Source organism: Coenobita brevimanus, chromosome 5 (assembly GCF_032717465.1).
Source record: "Coenobita brevimanus isolate Jiangsu-jjx chromosome 5, ASM3271746v2, whole genome shotgun sequence".
In the NCBI taxonomy this organism is placed as follows: Eukaryota; Metazoa; Arthropoda; class Malacostraca; order Decapoda; family Coenobitidae; genus Coenobita; species Coenobita brevimanus.
The window spans coordinates 36,825,437-36,846,294 of NC_136958.1; the positions used below are offsets into that span (position 1 = coordinate 36,825,437).

The 20,858-nt window shown below is 41.6% G+C and overlaps 1 protein-coding gene across 1 annotated transcript in view; it reads left to right on the plus strand.

Moving 5' to 3' along the window:
- Positions 1 to 20,858, plus strand: part of LOC145398801 (uncharacterized) — a 647,885-nt gene that overhangs the window by 507,882 nt on the left and 119,145 nt on the right. Inside the window, exon 11 of the mRNA XM_080271612.1 lies at positions 17,127 to 17,273. Coding sequence (XP_080127738.1) covers positions 17,127 to 17,273 — 147 coding nt within the window. The remainder of the gene's footprint in view (positions 1 to 17,126; positions 17,274 to 20,858) is intronic.

The window sequence follows — 20,858 nt, forward strand, 5'->3', positions numbered from 1 at the left end:
ATCCTCTATTTTTTATTGACTAGCATGAAGAGTGGGCTTTTTTAAAATGTTGGTTTTTAAAAATGTTTGTAAATAGGTTCCATTATTGTACTTCATACTACATGAATCTTTGAATTTACAAAATATGAAACATATTAATCACCAGGCACTATTTTGCTAACCTGTATCATATTTTAATGGATATTTTCCCTGTGATGTATGTAAAGATTCAGTTTATAATCATACCTACCTTCGCCAGTGCATGTTTGTGTGACAATTGCTGAACATGCCATGATGAACAAACATGCTTAACACATGATGCTGTTCTGGCACAGATTTTACCTAATGCACATTTTAGTTTGCATGCTGTGAGGTAGGTTTTAATCATTGAGGGGTCTGGGGGGAAAGCCCCCCAGTTAGGTTCCACTTCCACTTCTGTTTATAGTTTTTAAATTATTTACATTTGAGTTTGGTATGTTGACGTCATGTTCAATCAGCAGGATTGGCAGTAAACACGCTACTGGGGACGTGGTAGCTTTCTGTAATATCACAAGGGGGATTTAGGAAGGGAAAAGGGTGTGTAGATCAGATATTTGTTCTAAGATGTTTAGTGGAGAAGTATCTAGAGAATGGAAGGAAAGTGTACGCTGCCTTCATGGACTTGGAGAAAGCTTATGACAGAATAGATAGGCAAGGTATGTGGAAGGTATTAAGAATATATGGAGTGGAGGGGAAATTGTTGAGTGCTGTGAAGAGTATGTACGAGGGAGCTAGGGCTACGGTGTGAGTGGATGGTGAGCTGAGTGAGTTCTTTGATCTCAATGTAGGACTGAAACAGGGGTGTGTGATGTCTCCATGGCTGTTTAATATATATATATGGATGGGGTTGTAAAGGAGGTGCAAGGTAGGGCAGTGGATGTGGGGCTGGCCCTAATGAATGAGGGTGAGATTTGGAAGCTTCCTGTGTTGCTGTTTGCTGATGATACAGTATTGTTGAGTGAAGATGAATTGGAGCTGCAAGGTTTGGTGAATGAATTTGGGACAGTGTGTAGGAGGAGGAAGCTGAAAGTTAATGTAAACAAAAGTAAAGTTATGGTGTTTGAGAGGAATGAAGTCACAGAGTGTGCAGTGAGGTTGGATGGCGAGGATATGGAGAATGTGAGTGCATTCAAGTACTACTTGGGTAGTGTGATGAGTAAGGATGGAACTTTGGGGGATGAAATACGTGAAATGGTACAGCAGGGAAGGAAGGTTGTTGGTACACTGAAAGCAGTGATGAGAAATAGGGAGGTGAGTATGGAAGTTAAGAAGTCACTGCATGATGGTATTATGATCCCTACCCTGACGTATGGAAGCAAGGCGTGGACCTTGCAAGAGGGGAACAAGTCAAGAGTGAGAGCAGTGGAAATGAGTTACTTGAGAGGAGCATGTGGAGTGACGTGGAGGGACAGGTTGACGAATGAAGAAGTGAAGGAACGTTGTGGGGTAGATGTGGATGTGGTTGAGAAGATTAGGAGAAATACACTGAGGTGGTTTGGACATGTGGAGAGAATGGAGAATGAAAGACTGACTAAGAGGGTGTATGTAGGTGAGGTGGAGGGAGGGAGAGGGAGGGGTAGACCGAGGATGAGGTGGAGGGATGGAGTTGAGAGGTATATGAGGGAGGGGAGGGTGAGTTGGGGGGAGGGTAGTCAAATGGTGGGTGACAGAGTGACTTGGAGGCGTTTTGTCTGCGGCCATGCTTTGCGGGATTAGGGCGTCGGGCTATAGATAGATAGATAGGTATATTTTGTTTGCTCTCCAGTATTTTTTGACTGATTCAATCAATCAATCAATCATTTCCTGTGGCACCCTCGGGGATGCATAGGGCCTCGATGAACTCACACCACCACATCCTATCTTGTGCTAACTCCTCAAGATCTCCCCAACACTCATCTCCAGCTTCCCGTCTCATTGTCCTCACCCACGTCTCTTTTGGCCTTCCTCTACCTCTCCTACCAAGTGCCACCCACCCTGGTGTACCTCGTACTATTCCCTGTCTCCTATACACATGTCCTAGCCACTTCCATCGTGAGAATCTAACATATTCATCGATCGGCTGCACTCCCGTTATTTCTCTAATTCTTCTATTTGGTATCCTTTCCCACCACTTAACTCCTAATATTCTTCTAAGTGCTTTATTTTCAAACACCAAGAATTTATTTTCCATAGTCACTGTGCTGTACCAAGACTCGTGTCCATAAATTAAGATACTCCTAACCATTACCTTATAAATTTTGATTTTTGTATGCACAGAGAAATTGTTATTATTCCAAATATTTTTAAGCATTCCCATTGCCTGATTAGCCTTCTTTAACCTTTCCTGGAATTCAAAGTTCAAAGAACCATCCTTGGCTAAATAAGTACCTAAATATTTAAACCTATCAACTTGCTTTACAACCATACCTTCAATTACACATTCCTGCGCATTTTCCATATTCATATTGATTATTTCAGTTTTTCCACAATTAATAACCAAACCCACCTTGCGACCTTCACTCACCAAACAGTCCAACACTCTCTGCATCTCTTCTGGCCCATCACAAATCAAAACTATATCATCCGCATAATCTAAATCCAAAAGTTTCCTGTTCTCTCCCCAAAGTATACCTGCACCGGTTTCTGTTCCAACGCGTTTCATAATGTAATCAATGACCAATATAAATAGTAAAGGCGATAGAACACCACCTTGAATTACTCCGGACTTGACTTCAAACGAATCACTAAGACAACCATCAACCATCACTTTACAAAATGTGTCCTCATGCATGTTCATAATGATCCTCACAAACTCCTCTGGTATTCCATAATGTCTCATGATCTTCCCCATAGTCTCTCTCGAAACACTATCAAAAGCCTTTTCATAATCAACAAAACAAAGACTTAACGGTACTCTCATTTCATTAACTTGCTGCATCAAATGCCTAACTATAAAGATCTGATCATTGCAACCACGTCCCTTTCTAAAACCAGCCTGTTCATCCCTCAGAATACCCTCAACCACCGGCTCCAACCTATTTAACAACACTCTACTGAAAACTTTCAAAGCTATCGGTGACAAAGAGATTCCCCTCCAATTACCACATTCACTCAGGTCTCCCTTCTTCGGAACTTTAACAATTACACCATTCTTCCAAACTGATGGTAGTAACCCCGTCACCCATATCTTATTGAATAGCTTGGTCAAGATCATTATTAATCTATCCCTCCACTTTAAACATTTCCGGAAATAAACCATCCTCCCCTGGTGCCTTATTATTCTTTAACTGTTTTACTGCTTTCTCCACTTCTGCAAGCCTCAACTCTCCTGTTTCTATATTTAAATCTTCCTGAGCAGACGGTATATCCTCTTCTGGTGGTATTGGTCTATTAAGAACTGTCTCAAAATGCTCTTTCCATCTATTTTTAATATCTCCATCTTTGGTCAATAAATTTCCTTCCCTGTCTCTAACTGGTATTTCCTTGCGTTTACCTGCATTACCACTCAGTTCTCTAATCGATTCATATGCTATTCTTTGACTCTGTCCATCATTTTTGTTTATTAAGATTTCAGTCTCTGCAACCTTTTCATCCACACATCTTCTTTTATCTCTCCTAGCTAACCTTCTTACTTCTGAATTCAAACTCCAGTACGCAGCTCTTGCTAATTCAATCTCTCGTTCATCAACGCATTGCAACTCACTCCTCAATTTAGCCTCACCTCTCTTTTTTATCATATCCCACGTTTCCTCTGATATCCATTTCTTTCTCCTGAAGCTATGTCTCCTTCCAATCGTACATTCAGCAGTCTCATGCAAAACTTTGTTCACATCCTCCCACATCTCATCTACACTTCTCTCCCCCTCTTCCAACGTTTCCAACACCAAAAACCTATTTCTGCATTCTAATCTGAATTCCTCCTTTTCTTCTCCTTCCCTTCTAAGCTTAACAATATCGTATCTACCAACACCAGATTTTTCCTTCTTCTGATTTTTAAGTTTAAACCTTATTTTTGCAATGCTGAGTTGATGGTCACTACCAATATCCGCTCCCCGTTTAACATGAACATCTAGCAGAGAACTTCTATGCCTCCTACTGATAGCGATGTGATCAATCTGATTTTTATATTTTCCACACGGCGACACCCATGTTGTCTTGTGTATATTGCAATGCTGAAAGAGTGTGCCCCCGATGACTAAGTCATTTGCTAGACAGAAGCTTCCAAACCTCACTCCGTTTTCACTCATCCTACTACCAACTCCCATCTTACCCATACATGCCTCAAATCCCTCATTTGAACAGCCCATTACTGCATTAAAGTCTCCAACGCAGATCAAAACATCATGTCTAGGTACCCTTCCTACTCCTTCTTGCAACTTTTCATAAAATGTGTCTTTCCTTTCATCGAGTGCATCATTAGTAGGTGCATAACACACAAACAGACTGATGTTGCCATGATTTGATTTAAACCGTGCGTATAACAATCGCTCATCTATAGGATCCCACTCACATAAAGCCTTATTTGCCTTACAACCCAGCAACAATCCTACTCCCTGATAATGCATTCCGTCCTGTCGACCAGATATCAATAAACGTATACCATCCTCCAAATCCAACTTATCGACTCCAGTTAATCTAGTTTCTGTCAGAGCACAAATATCAAGTCCGTAATTTTGAAAAACCTTCACTAACTCATCGATTTTACCGTCATGATTTAGCGTTCTCACATTCCAGTTACCAATTTTAATTGTATTTTTTGCATTGACAAAGGAATTAGATTGTAATTGAGGCAACCGTGAGATTCTTAGCACCCCCTGCCCATTTAAGGGCTGCACGGGACTGGGGGCCATTATTGTTCTTTCAGAGTCCATCAAGGTTTCTTTGGCTAACTTCCTGAACACCTCGCCATTGTGTTGCAGTCGCAGTAGGCAGCTAACTTGCCTGATTGCCCACACCCGAAAGACCCAGCTATGCTGTAGCCAGTCACGTGCCGGCATGCTTCCCAGCCATTTCACTCTCAAGGAGTTCCTCTGCCTGGGAAAGCAACCACCCCCCTGCTCCCGAGGGCTTTTGATCTGTGTAGGTAGAGGGCGATCGCTCCCTCACTAGCCATATACAGTGTATAGGCTACACTGATTATCAAATGTTAATCACCTGTTATGTATCTAGTACTACAATTATTTTCCTTGAGAATGAAAGTCTATAAGAAAACAGCTCAGATCACTGTCACCTTTTTTTTTTTTTTTACCCCTGTGTGTTGTTGACGTGTACTTCCCTGGCACTCTCCCCCTGCACCCCACCCCTAATGTTGTTGTTGTTGTTGAGATGTTGCCGCTTCTGCACTTCCTTCTTCAACATCTAAGTTAGTGGAGTTGACTTAGTCATCTGGTGCAGAGGCATCATCAGGGTGTGATTCGTCAAAGGTGGATGTACCTGGATGTAAGCTGACCAGTGATGCTAAGTCTGGCAGGTGATGTCACTGCACACGACATTCAAATTGCATCGCCCGGCGAGCTGACATTTCCTGCACAAGCTCGAGATTTTACCCACTTTAATTATGACCTATTGCATTAATAATGATAATAATCTGGTCTGTCGTGCCTCAAAAGCATCATTTCTGACATCGGGAATTCACTAGCGCTCGGCACACACATACATTATTTTTGTAATCACAAGACTTGTGACATCTCCTATGTACAATACAGATTTCATCAGTAAAAAAAAAAAAGTGAAAGTGGCAATAATTAAACCCTATAATCATCCATTACAGTACCTCTCTCCAGGTCGTAGTATTTTGGAAAGAGAAAGGCTTTCAGCTGTCTCTTAAACGATTCAGTAGGAGAGAGTTGTCTCATGGACAGTGGCAATCTGTTTTATAACCTAGGGGCTCTATACTCAAATGAACGATTAAACAAGGATGACTGGTGAATGGCTCCAGGCTTGTCAAGATGCAAGGAATCATCTTCACTATTTAACATCACACCTGGGCGTGTTGATGGTAATTTCAACAGTTCAGCAAGATGCTGTGGTTCACCAAACTTAAGAACCTTAAATATAATAAGACACGGTTTAAATTCAGTTCTAACCCTTACTGGTAACCAGTGCAGCTCAATTAGGAGTGGGGTAGTCGAGGTTCTCGGGGGGAGATCAAAGATAAGCCTTGCTGCCTTGTTCAGTACAGACTGAACTTTTGTTAGTTTATTTTTTGGAGGACCAATCTCCCGTGAATTACTTTAATCAACATGAGACAAGGCCACTGCATGGACCAGTGCTAAGAGGCAATGTCTGTTCAGAAATTTTCTTACAGAGCACAGGTTTCTGATATGGATGTTACACCCTCTAACAACTTGATGAGTATGCTCTTTCTGTCTTAACTTTGAATGAATGTAAATGGCCAGATTTCAAACAGAACTGACTGGATGAAACTGTGACACACTAATGTTCAAAGCCAGGGCATTATCAGTGTCGTCATCCCTTCTGTTTCCTCTAATGATGATGAGCTTAGTTTTACCATCATTCGGTTTAAGTTTCTTCCTTGCCATCCAAATCTTAATATCAGCCATTAGAGATTCAAGTTTAGTCTTGGTACCATTAATATCTAGACATTTTAACATAGAACTGAGTGTCATCAGCATGAAAATGATAGGACACATTGTGAGCATCAAGTAAAGACGATAAACTACTCGTGTAGACTGTAAATATAATTGGACCCAAAACTGATCGCTAAGGAATGCAAAACAGAAGGGGAGCAGAATCTGAGCTAGCGTAATCAGCAGCTACTCTCTGAGTTCTTTCTGTCAGATATGAATTAAGGAGCAAAAGAGCACCTTCGTGAATGCCATAAAAATACAGATCATCCAACGATAGTTTATGATCTACTGTGTCAGTAGCTGCAGACAGGTCCAACAGAACTAGGAGAGAGGACATCCCATTACAGATGTTTGCCACCAAGTTGTTATGAATCCTTGTTAATGCGGGTTCAGTTAAATGTTATTTTCTGTATGCTGATTGAACAACAGGAACAACACTATTATGTTCCAGTAGTGGTAAAAGTTTATTAACCCACGCCGTCCCAGCGACGTGAATTAACACAGCAACATTGCAAGGTCCCTCATTTGCACAATTTTCAATTTTCGCGAGTGATTTCACGAGTGATTTTTGACACATATACATGGGACACCTTCCTCTATTCCTCTACAAGATGCCAAGCGGGAACAATGCCTTACACCGCATAACCTCTCTCCCCCCCCCTGCACGCCATTGTCTCGGCAATTCACCTGTTACCAGTGACCTGGCCAATAAAGACATTCAGGCCCAGAGTGATTCCCCAATCAATGACAATGTGGAGGACAAAGTTTACATAGCATTAGAGGAAGAAACAGTCAGAAATGATGATCAGGTAATGTGGGAAAAAAGTCATGAATGGTGATGAGTTAGTGAGTGAAACAATGCTTATAATGCCTATATTACTGTTTGAAAACCAATATACTCTTGTACTACATATAAATTCGTACCAAGTAAATAAATAAATACTGTTTATGAGTGGATATTACCCTCCCATAGAACTCGTTTTCTTTGGTGCCAGCCTGTTAGAAAACCCAGTCAGGTAAGGAAGTACTCGTACCTAAATCGGGTATTTTAAACCTCAGGTGAGCGATTTCTCTATGAATTTTCAATGTTTCTCACCAAAAGCGGATGTTTGAGCCAAAAAAAAAAAAGGTCCAAAAACGTCAGGATGGGGCGGGTTAAGTATGGCCCACTCAGTAATCTTGGATATGAAAGACAGAGTAGAGATGAGACTATAATTTGTCGTGCTGTCAACATCAAGGCCAGGTTTCTTGAGTAGGAGCCTAAGCAAGGCATGTTACTCAGACTGCACAAAATTACTTTCTAAGAAGCATCTATTTATTATGTTGCAGATAAAGTCTGCAGCGTGCTCATACACATCAGGCAGTTGTGACATGTTACACGGATCGAGTGAGCAAAATGTTTTATTAAGTTCTCTGATGTAACATTTGACTTTGTTTACATCCAGCGGATGAAATGTTGAAAGCAAATGATCCCCGGTGCACCGTGGCTGGAAGTCAACTGAGTACGCTTCACTAGGAGAACTGCTGTCTAAATCACTTCTTATGCGAGATATCTTACTTGTTAAAAAAGAAGCAAAATCAGAAGCCAATTGGGCATCAGATACAGAAGTTGGTTTAACAATTACATTCCTCCGACCAACCAAATTGTTCACAACTGCAGACAGTTTTTTTTTATCACCACCACATGAATCAACTTTATTTTGATAATACCTAGCCTTTTGGGCGTTTACAGTGTGAACGACTGCTCTTCTCGCAAAAACATAGCGCAAACGAGTTCCTTCGGTCCGCTGCAAGCGCCACTCACGTTCTGCCCTTCTACGTTGTCTACGCAAAGAATTAATGGATGGACTATACCATGGAGAATTATCACGTACAGTGATTGTTTTTATTACCTCAGGACAATAATGGTCAAAAATTGACCTGAGTTTGTTGTTGTAAATATCAACCAATTCACCAGATGAAAGACATGAAGAATCGATGGAGTTTAAACGTTGATCAATTTCAAAACACATCAACTGGCGGTCAACATTGTTGTAATTTCTGAACCTGATGACCTTTTTATATGAAGGGGATTTCAGGACATCAAAACTAAGAGTGATCAGAGCATGATCAGAAATGAGAGGGTCAAATGAGTCAACCTCCACATCTGATATGCACCTGCAACCAACAGGGGACAAGATGAAGTCAAGGACATGTCCTGAGACATGAGTTGGATTACTGACATGATTGAAGAAATTGTTCTGGGTGATCAGCTCAAGGAATTCTGAAGAAAATGGTTTTGACTCTGGACTGTCAACCCAATAATTGAAATCACCACAAACAAGAAGTCCTCCAGGTTTAAGAGAAAACCCTTCAAGAAACTGCCCAAACTCCTCCATAAAACCTCGATCTCTGCCCGGATGACCTGGTCGATAGACAATTGCAATTCTAATGGTATTCTGATGGAAATTTATTAATACTTCCACCTGGTGAACAAGCCTACATCTTTTCTATCCTTAATGACCTAGAGCAGCTTGTACAGCGTATCCCTGACCACCTTGGAGAGAGCTCCAACATACTTGACCTCTTCCTCACAACTAATCCTTCTGCTTACTCTGTTAATCTTTTCTCTCCGTTGGGCTCCTCCGATCACAACCTTATTACCTTAACCTGTCCTATCACTCCGGTACGGCCTGTGGACCCTCCAGGGAAACGTCGTCTGTGGCATTTTGGAGCCACGAACTGGGAGGCCCTCAGGCAGTACTTCTTTGATTTTCCCTGGAATGATTATTGCTTCCATGGCTGTGAGCCATCTGAGTGTGCCTTGCGCATTACGGAGGTTATTCTCTCGGGCATGGAAGCATACATTCCTTTCTCATATCCTTTGACTAACGCAAGAAAGCCTTGGTTTAATCACGCTTGTTCTAATGCTGTCCGCAACAAGGAGAGGGCCTACAAAAGGTACCGGAGCCAACCCACCCCTGAATCACATCATCTTTACGTTTCTGCCCGGAATCGTGCTAAGTCTGTTCTTCGCTCTACTAAAAATAATTTCATCCATACTAAATGCTCTCAACTCTCCAACTCGAATTCTTCCCGCTCCTTCTGGCACCTTGCCAAAAATCTTTCTAACAACTTTACCTCATCATCCTTCCCTCCTCTTTTCTACTCTGATGGTTCTGTAGCTATTTCTTCTACTGATAAAGCAGATCTCTTCGCACAGACTTTCTCCTCCAATTCCACCTTAAACGATTCCGGTGCTGTTCCTCCATCACTTCTCCCCTCTGACTTCCTCATGGCTGACATTAAAATTTCTTCAGTTGATGTATTTTCTGCCATCACTGGCCTCAGTACTAACAAGGCATATGGGCCTGATGGGGTCCCTCCTGTTGTTCTCAAGAACTGTGCTTCTGTGCTTACACCTGCCTAGGCAAACTCTTTCGCCTTTGTCTGTCAACTTGTACCTTTCCTTCTTGCTGGAAGTTTGCTCTCATTCAGCCAGTCCCAAAGAAGGGTGACCACTCCCAACCCTCCAACTATCGTCCAATTGCTTTAACGTCCTTTATTTCAAAAGTTTTCGAGTCAATTCTTAATAGAAAAATTTTAAGGCATCTTTCCTATCACAAACTTCTTTCCGATCGTCAGAATGGGTTCCGTCAGGGACGCTCCACTGGCGATCTTCTCACCTACATTTCAGACTCCTGGTCATCCTCCTTTCGGGACTTTGGCGAAAGCTTTGCCATTGCACTTGACATCTCAAAGGCTTTCGATCGAGTCTGGCATAAATCTTTAATTTCCAAACTGCCCTCCTATGGTTTCTATCCTTCTATCTGTGCCTTCATCGCTAGCTTCCTTTCTGGTCGTTCTATAGCCGCTGTTGTAGATGGCCATCGTTCTTCTCCTAGATCTATCAACAGTGGTGTTCCTCAGGGCTCTGTCCTATCACCAACTTTCTTCCTTTTATTCATCAATGATCTTCTAAGCTGTACATCTAACCCTATCCACTCATACGCTGATGACTCCACCCTTCACCTTTCCATTCGGTTCCCGCAACGCCCATCTCAACAGTTACTTCAAGAAACAAGGGATGAGGCTATGGCACACCTAATGTCTGACTTGGCTCATATCGCTGACTGGGGTAAAAATAATATGGTTGTCTTTAATGCATCTAAGACTCAGTTCTTACACCTATCAACCCGACAAAATCTTCCACAGGTATACCCATTAATGTTTAATAATATTCAGCTTAATCCTGCATCATCCTTGAACATGCTTGGGGTTTCATTTACTCAGGACTTATCTTGGAAAGATCATATTACATCTCTTGGCATCTCTTGTAAAATCTGCTTCCAAGAGATTGGGTGTGCTAAGCCGACTCCGCTCTTTCTTTACCCCTGCACAATTGTTGACTCTATACAGAGGTTTTATCCGCCCCTGTGTGGAGTACAACTCTCATGTGTGGGGAGGCTCCCCACATACAGCTCTTCTCAATAGGGGGGAGTCAAAGGCTTTTCATCTCATTAACTCTCCTCCTCTTACTGACTCCCTTCAACCTCTGTCTCTTCGCCGCACTGTTGCATCTTTATCTCTTTTCTATCGCTATTTTAATGGTCACTGCTCCTCTGAACTGTCTGTTTGCATTCCTCCACCTCTACGACGGGCGCGTAGCACCCGTCTGGCAGCAAACTCTCATCCCTTTTCTGTCCAACTCTCTAATGCAAGAGTTAACCGTTACTCCCAGTCTTTCATTTATGCAACAGGTCAGCTCTGGAACTGTCTCCCTCTATCTGTATTTCCTGCTGCCTATGATCTCCAGTCTTTCAAACGCAGTGTGTCCAGGCATCTCAAAATGATCGGATCTTGACTTTGACTCTCTATTGTATTTTGTTTTTCTCTTGGAGGGAACTGTTACTGCAGGCCATGGCCTTTGGTTCTTTCTTCCTCACATAAAAAAAAAAAAAAAAAAAAAGGTCTGAGTCACTGAGAGAAACGTTTGCAAGTGCTGCAGAGTAGATGAGTGCTACACTTCCTCCTGGATAGTCAGCAGCAGGCCTGGGAATGCTAATAATAGAATGTGTCTTTGGCAAAGCATTACGAATAATATCGATATCAGACTCATACAACCAGGTTTCAGTCAAGCACAAAATATCAAGCTCGTGCTGATTTAGGGTTTCATTTGTATAGTCTATCTTATTACTGATGGAACGAATATTTAAAAGACCCATCCTTAACTGGTTCAAGAGGGACGTAGTCAGTTTTATGAATTGTCAAAATTGGTGTTTTCAATTAGTCTATTCCTATGAGAAATCATAATTGGACATTCTCTACTTGATGCCAAATGGGCAACCGACTGTGACTTTGAATTAGCATCTTGATGTCTTAAAGAGGAGCAGTTGATGCATTTGAGAGAATTTCTGTTACTACAGTCCTCAGATTCATGGGCTTCAGCACAAAAAACGCATTTAGGTTCATCACTTTTCCTAGAACATCTCTCATAATCAATATACTGTAGTTTAAACGCTTATCAGTTTCAAGACACATCGAATGGTGGTCAACGTTCCTGTAATATCTGAACTTGTTGACCCTTTTATAAGAAGGGGGTTTCGGGATATCAAAAGTAAACGTGATCAGAGCATGGTCAGAGATGAGGGGGTCAACTGAGTCAAGCTCCACATCAGATACGTGCCTGCAACCAACAGGGGACAAGATCAAGTGAGGGACATGTCCCGAAATGTGAGTTGGATCACCCACACGATTGAAAAATTATTCTGGTTGATCAGTTCAAGGAATTCTGAAGAAATTGGTTTTGACTGTGGACTGTCAACCCAATAACTGAAATAATTGCAAACAAGAAGTCCCCCCAGATATATGAGAAAACACTTCGACAAACTGCCCAAACTCCTCCATAAAACTTCGATTTGTGCCCAGATGACCTGGTCGATAAACAGTTGGAATTCTAATGGTTTTCTGGTGGAAATTTATCAATACTTTCATAAATTCAAATGAAGATGGGGTCAGGTCAGAGTTTGTGAAAGAAACATTTGCGAGTGCTGCCGAGTAGATGAGTGCTACACCTCCTCCTGGGAGTACATGTAATAGAATGTGTCTTAGGCAAAGCACTATGAATAATATTAATATCAGACTCACAACCAGGTTTCAGCCAAGCACAAAATGTCAAGCTCATGCTGATTGAGAGCTTTGTTAACCCCTAACCGCCGGCTGACGTGTATAGTTGTCACGATTCAGGGTGCAGAGCAACGCCGGGTGATGTGTATAGCCGTTAGCGTCGTCCTGCCACCCTTTGAAATTTAACTTATCCTTACTCATCTACAGGACCACCTGGAGATGTGGAGATACTTTCATTTGAAAGAGGTAGAGTTGATGAGTCTTATATATCTTTAATTTTTTCTCTAGCTGTTATAGTTTGGCAGGTGGCAGTTGGCAGGGTGACAAGGTTGTTGTAGGTTGGGGTGCCCATCATCCACGCACTTAGTGTAGTGGTACTCTGTTTTTAGGGTAACTCTACATTGAGTGGCAAGCTAAATGATTTCCTTTAAACCAGGAAAGAATTTACAACGCTGGGTGGCAGCCTTATAACCAACCAACACGTGTTTCCTACATGACAAAAGGTGGGTTGGTGTAGGGTTACTGTCCCTCCCCGGAAAACAATAAACAGAAAATATGAACAAGAAGCCTTGGACCAGGACTGACCAAAAGGTGACGACTAAGGACTGAACAAAGAACGTGATACGGATTACGACGTGGAATGTAAGGGGTGTGAATGATGAGGTGAAAGAGAGATTGTCCAGGTACTTGAGGGTGCAAAAGTGGATGTATGTGGATTAACTAAATGAAATGGAGAGCTGAGAGTGAGAGAATGGGAGTATGGATGTCATATATGTGCGGGAGTAGGTGAGAATGAGAGGGCAAAAGAAGGAGTGTGTATTGTTGTGAATAACAGATGGAAGGAGAATATAAAAGAGTATGGATCATTTGGCTCAAGAATTGTGTGAGTAAGATTGAAAGTTGAACTGCAAATGTTGTCGATTGTGTGTGTGCTTGTGCTAATGCAAGATCGTGCAAGCAGAGTGAGAGAAGTGTTCTGGACAAATGTGGAAGTGTGCATGGAAAAATTTGAAAAGAATGAGAGAGTGTTTTTGATTGGCAATATGAATGGTAAAGTAGGGAATGTGATCGTGCATGAAGTAGTTGGTAAGTGGGGTGTGCCTGCTGAGATATATAAGAATGGCAGTGCTGTAGTGGACATTTGTGCTGGGAGGGGGTTGGTGATAGCCAATACCCTCTTCAGGCACAAAATGATCCATAGGCATATGTGGCGAGTGATGAGAAAGGTGGGTGGTGAACTGAATGAACGGAAGGCAATGATTGATTATGTGTGTGTGTGGATGAAAGGATGAGAAAGTGTGTAATGGATGCAAGAGCATATAGAGGTTGGGGGAGTGGACTTTCTGACCACCACTTGGTGGTGGTGAGAATCAGGATCTGAGTGAAATGGAGAAATAGAAGAAGGGAAGGACAGGAAGAAGTAGTAAATGCATGGAGAGTGAAAAATGTTACAGGAGGATGAGAAAAAGGCAAAATATAATAGAGAAGTGGAGGAGCGATTGGGTAAATATGGTTTGTTGCAGATGGAGGACGTAGAAGGTATGTGCAACATATTCACAGAAGAAATCTGCTCAGCATGTGAGGTGGTGTGTGGGGTGAAGAGAAAATGAAAGGGGGTGCAAGGAACAGCATGGTTGAAAGAAGAGGTGAGACAGACTGTGGCACAAAAGAAGAAAACATATGAGTGGATGGGAAATAGGGGTGTGGAAGAAGGTGAGAGCTGGAAGAGAGAGATATATGTAGAGAGGAAGAGAGAGGTGAAAAGACTAGTAAGAGAGAGTAAGAAGAGAGTGGATGAGGAATTTGGAAGAAATTTGAATGTAAATTGGAGGGAATGTAAGAAAATGTTTTAAAAAGAGGTAAAGAGAGTTAGACAGGATGGCAAAGTAGTTAGTCGGGGAGTGAAGGATAAAGGTGACAGATTACTTGTGGAGAAGGTAGAAAAAGTGAGCAGATGGAGAAAACACTTTAAGGAATTGTTGAACATAGAGAATGAAAGTAATGCAAGTATACGTGGCTGGGTAATGGCTGGGAGAAGGAGGGATGTCAGAAGAGAGGAAGAAAGATGGAAGTTGTGGAAGCAGTGAAGAAAGTTAAAATGGGGAAAGCCCAAGGAATTGATGGAGTGTGATGAAATGCTGAAGCATGAGGTAGAGATAGTAGTAGAATGGATGTGGAAGATGTGCAGATTGACCTAGGAGGAAGGTAAAGTCCCAGAGGATTGGAAGTCAGGTACAGTATAATTATTCCCTTGTACAAAGGAAAAGAGGAAAAAGAAGTACAGTATGTGATAATCACAGGGGCATTTGTCTTTTTAGTGTAATAGGAAAAGTATATGGTAGGATACTTATTGACAGAGTCAGGGAAGTAACAAAGGAAAAGTATGTGGTAGGATATTTATTAACAGATTCAGGGAAGTAACAGAGGAATTAGTTGGAGAAGAACAGGGAGGGTTTAGGAAGGGAAGAGGGTGTGTAGATTAGATATTCATTTTTAGATATTTAGTGGAAAAGTTTCTAGAGAAGGGAAAAAAGTTGTATGCGGCCTTCATGGATTTGGAGAAAGCATATGACAGGGTGGATAGACAAGGATTGTGGAAAGTACTAAGAGTATATGGAGTAGATGGGACATCGTTGAATGCTGTGAAGAGTATGTATGAGGGTGCTACAGCTACAGTGCGTATGGATAGTGAACTGAGTGAATTTTTTTTACATGAATGTTGGATTGAAACAGGGATGTGTTATGTCTCCATGGTTGTTCAGTCTGTATATGGATGGGGTCATAAAAGAGATACAAGGTAGGGCAGTGGATGTTGGAGTGGCCCTAATGAGAGAGGACAGTGTTTGGAAACTCCCTGTACTGTTGTTTGCAGATGATACTGTGTTAAGTGAAGACAAGGGGAGCTGCAAGGCTTTGTAGATGAGTTTGGGAGAGTGTGTAAGAAATGGAATCAAAAGGTGAATGTAGGGAAGAGGAAAGTTATGGTCTTTGACAGAGGTGAAGTCAGTGAATTTACAGCGAGGATGGATGAGGAGGAAATGGAAAATGTGAGTGCATTTAAGTACTTGGGTAGTGTGATGACTAAGGATGAAAGTTTGGAGGGTGAAGTGCTTGAAAGGGTAAAACAAGGAGGAAAGGTTGCTGGTTCCTTGAAAGCAGTGATTAGAAACAGGGAAGTGAGCATGGAAATGAAAAAGTTACTACATGAGAATATTGTGATACCAACTCTAACATATGGAAGTGAAGCTTGGACCTTGTGGAGGGACAGAAGTCAAGAGTGAGACCAGTGGAAATGAGTTATTTGAGAGGAGCCTGTGGAGTCACATAGAGAGATAGATTGACAAATGAGGATGTCAAGGAGCATTATGGTGTGGATGTGGATGTGGATGTTATACAAAGCGTTAGGAGAAACACATTTAGGTGGTTTGACCATGTGGAGAGGAGGGAGAGTGAGCGACTGATGAGGTGAGTGTATGTGAGGTGGAGGGGGGGGAGAGGGAGTGGGAGGCCAAGGATGAGATGGAGGGATGGAGTGGAGAGGCATATGAGAGAGGGCTGTGTGTGAGCTGGGGGCAGGGTAGTGAAATGGCAAGGGACAGGGTGACATGGAAATGATTTGTTTGTGGCCACCCCATATGGGATTGAAGAGTCTGGCAATAGATAGATAGATAGATAGATATTAAGGTTTGAAATAAGGGCATTTTTTCCATTACGGATATCCCCCATAGGAAGAAGTGTGCGACTTCGGAAAACCCCTTGTGTGTAGGCATTAATATAGTCTATCTTATTATGGATGGAACGAATATTTAAAATACCCATCCTTAACTGATTCAAGAGGGACATAGTCAGTTTTTTGAATGGTCAAAGTTGGTGTTTTTCAATTAATCTATTCCTATGAGAAATCATAACTGGACAGTCTTAACTAGATGCAAAATGAGCAACCGACCATGGATTAGAGTTAGCTTCTTGTCGTCTTAAGGAAGAGCAGTTGGTGCATTTGGGAGAATTTTTGTTACTACAGTCCTTAGATTTATGGGCTCCAGCACAAAAAACACATTCAGATTCATCATTTTTTCTAGAACTTCTCTCAGAGGTACAACCAAAATCCTGATAGTGATGACATGGCATCTTGTAAGATACACATAGATGTAGTTGCCCTGTTCTACGATGGAGGATCTCACCTCTGGCAACATCTTCAAGACAGCGGTTTTAGTGTCATTCTAAGTTCTTGTAAAGAGAAGGTTGAAGGTACAACCTCCATCCATGAGCATCTTAATGTTATTGTTTTTACTCAGAATGTTTGGGATGATGTCAGAGTCACCCAAGGAGGATGAAAAGCTGATTGTGTAAGTACAAAACTATGTTACTCAACTGCACATTACTTAAGGCTTGGCTGTACTTTCTGCTGACTGTTAATGCCTTCTTTTACCCAAGGTTGAGGTACTGGATCCACTTGCATTGGCCACAGCTGCATCAGGACTGAAAGAGGAAGATGATGGTACTACAGCATTGCCACAGGTCACTCAGGTTACACATGTTGCTACTCAGGGGCCATCCACTGCATCACCAGCACTACACGAGGTCAGATGAATTGCATTCTGTTCTAGCCCCTTAAAGACTGGTGTCTGCATGTTGTGACAGACGCGGAGGACAGGCATAATCAGCCAAATATAAACAAACCTAAAAAAAAAAACATAATGAGTAATGCTAGAGTAAAAAATGAGGTACCACTGGAAAGCACGTACTTCAGTTCCTCCACGAGGTGGCATTGCAGACCATGTGAACTTTCCTCGGACGGGCAGTGATTTTAGAAATGGGCATACTAAAATCATGTTTTTCACTCCCATGACTGCTACGTGCATCTTACCCCACTCTGATTTTCACATTATGATTCAACATTGCACATGCTATAAACATTCACAGTGTGATCACTGTGGTAGTTATATTTCACTGTATTGGCACTGAAATACTCGTTCCACACACTTGCATTGAAATATGTTTCCAAAACCATTTTATAACACTGTTTTCCATTAAACTGGACACTCCATATTATAATAATGATAATATCACAAATCACATCACTGTCACATCACTGTTTCTGCAGTGTATTTACTACATATTTGGAAGGTTTTGTTAATGTCATCCTACTCCTCCATAGAGCCTGGGAAGTTGCCTCAATGCCCGAGCTACTTTGAAAAATGGTGGGACTGCATATGTGGACATCAATCTCTTTGCCACTAGAACTCTTGGACTGCATATGCGGACACCCGTCTCTTAAGGGTTAAGAGACAGGGACTATAAGCTTTTTCCAAATTTTTTACTCCCACTTTTTCATATGCAGTTGTCTGGTAAAAATCCAACACTTCTAGTTCAAAATTTCAAGAATTTGAGTGGATCGAGATGAGTTTTCAGCCCATCTTCAAATTCAAACCATCCACCAATTTTCGCATATTGTTTTCTTGTATAACCTTTGGATGTGACTCAAACTAAATATGAGAGTGGGACAGAAGTACAATAAAAGGATGAGGAAAGGAGAGAGAGAGAGAGAGAGAATGAGAGAGAAGTATTGAATTATCTCTTAAGTTAGGTGGAGAGAGAGAGCAAAAACAAATAACCCTTCTGACAGCCGTAGAGGTCAAAATCACCTGCATGGCTGACGTAAACATTGTCTCAGCAAATGATAAGAGAGCAGGGATGCATTTTCTTGTGTACTTCCTCTTTTACTGAGCTTTCTGTTATCTTTGAATACCTTAAAGTCATAACCATGTATTTTGCACCATCATTGTGGGCAGAAACCAGTTTAGGTATGTGAAAACAAAGTTTTTTTTGTCAAAAAAATGCTCAACAATGGATGGAGTGCAGATTTATATCTGGCAGTAATGACAAAAACTGCTATAACCAAGTGCACAATAACCAAAGGATCACTGTTCCATTATAGTGTATAATATACTGTAGAGTATACTGTAATGCTTTTTAACCCCTGAAAGACGGCCATGGGAATGGCATGCTATACGCTCAGGATGGGCATAATCAGCCAAATGTAAACAAAAATTGAAACCTTTATGAAATGTAATGAGTAATGCTAGAGTAAAAAATGAGGTACCATTGGAACGCACATACCTTCAGGTCTTACATGAGATGGCGTTGAAGACTACGTGAATTTTCACTGGACAGGCAGTATTCTTAGAAGAAGTTGTACTAAAATCACTGTTTTTGACTCTCATGACCGCTACCCAGAACTTACCACACTCCGATTTTTACATCATAATTATTATTCAACATTGCACATACAATAAACATTCACTGTGTGATCACTGTGGTAGTTATACAGGTAAACTCCAATTTATGATACCCCTAGATGTGAACCTCAGAATAGTAATCGGGGTAGAAATACCACACCACCCCACCTATCGTAGGCCTACCCCTGGCATTGCAATGGGCTTTTGATTTTTTTTCTTTACCAATTTTGATGATATTTTAGACTTAAATTTTGTGTTTATGTTGACTTGTAAACTGTTTTTAGACTCAGATTAATGTGTTTTAGTCATAGGTGGAGAGAGCATTGTCATTTGGCGTACGGATTCTCGCCCATTAGACAAGGTACAAATGATGTGGACAACTAGGCGACTCAACAAAGAGTATTTTGATCGCATTCCCCGTCAAGAGAATTCCCCGTGAAAACATCAACGATTCTCTGTCACAATATTTTGTGTTTGACCATTGAACATCTAACCTATCATGGAATACATAATAATAATTGTAAGTGAATATTAATAATTGTGAAAGCCTTAAAGAGTAAATATTTCATGCATTGATGAAAACTGTGACATTGATAAATCATGTGTTCACATTCGGGCTATATTTTAAAATACAAAGGAATTTCTAAATCTATCTATCTAGCTATTGCCAGATGCCTTAATCCCTTATACGGGGCAGCCACAAACATATCGCCTCCACGTCACCCTGTCCCCCACCATTTCACTGCCCTGCTTCCAATTCACACACCCCTCTCTTATATACCTCTCCATTCCATCCCTCCATCTCATCCTTGGCCTTCCCCTCCCTCTCTCCCCCTCCACCTCACTCACATACACTCCTTGTCAGTCTCTCACTCTCCATCCTCTCCACATAGCCAAACCACCTCATTGTGTTTCTCCTAATACTTCCCATAACATCCACACCACAATGCTCCTTCACATCCTCACTTGCCTGTCTGTCTCTCCATGTGACTCCACAGGCTCCTCTCAAATAACTCATTTCCACTGCTGTCACTCTTGAATTGCGTCCCTCCAACAACATCCAAGCTTCATTTCCATACATCAGAGTTGGTATCACAATACTGTCATGTAATAACTTTTTCACTTCCATGCTCACTTTCCTGTTTCTTATCACTACCTTCAAGGAACCAGCAACCTTTCTTCCTTGTTGTACCCTTTCAAGCACTTCTCTTTCCAAGCTTCCATCCTTATACTCTTCACTCTACCCAAGTACTTAAACGTACTCAAATTTTCCATTTCCTCATCATCTAACCTCACTGTACATTCGCTGACTTCACCTCTCTTGAAGACCATAATATTTACTCTTCCCTACATTCACCTTTAAATTCTGTTTCTTACACACTCTCCCAAACTCATCCACCAAGCCTTGCAGCTCCCTTTCGTCTTCACTTAACAACACAGTATCATCTGCAAACAACAGTACAGGGAGTTTCGAAACACTGCCCTCTCTCATTAGGGCCACTGCCCTACCTTGTGTCTCATTTATAACCCCATCCATATACAGATTGAACAGCCATGGAGACATGACATCCCTGTTTCAACCCCCAACCATGGAGACATGACACATCCCTGTTTCAACCCAACCTTCAAATAGAAAAACTCACTCAGTTCACTATCCACACACATTGCAGCCTTAGCACCCTCATACATACTCTTCACAGCATTCAACAACTTCCCATCTACTCTATATATTCTTAGTACTTTCCGCAATCCTTGTCTATCCACCCTGTCATATGCTTTCTTCAAATCCATGAAGACTGCATACAACTTCTTTCACTTCTCTCGACACTTTCCACTAAAGATCTAAGAATGAATATCTGATCTACACAACCTCTTCCCTTCCTAAAGGCTCCCTGTTCTTCTCTAACTAATTCCTCTGTTATTTCCC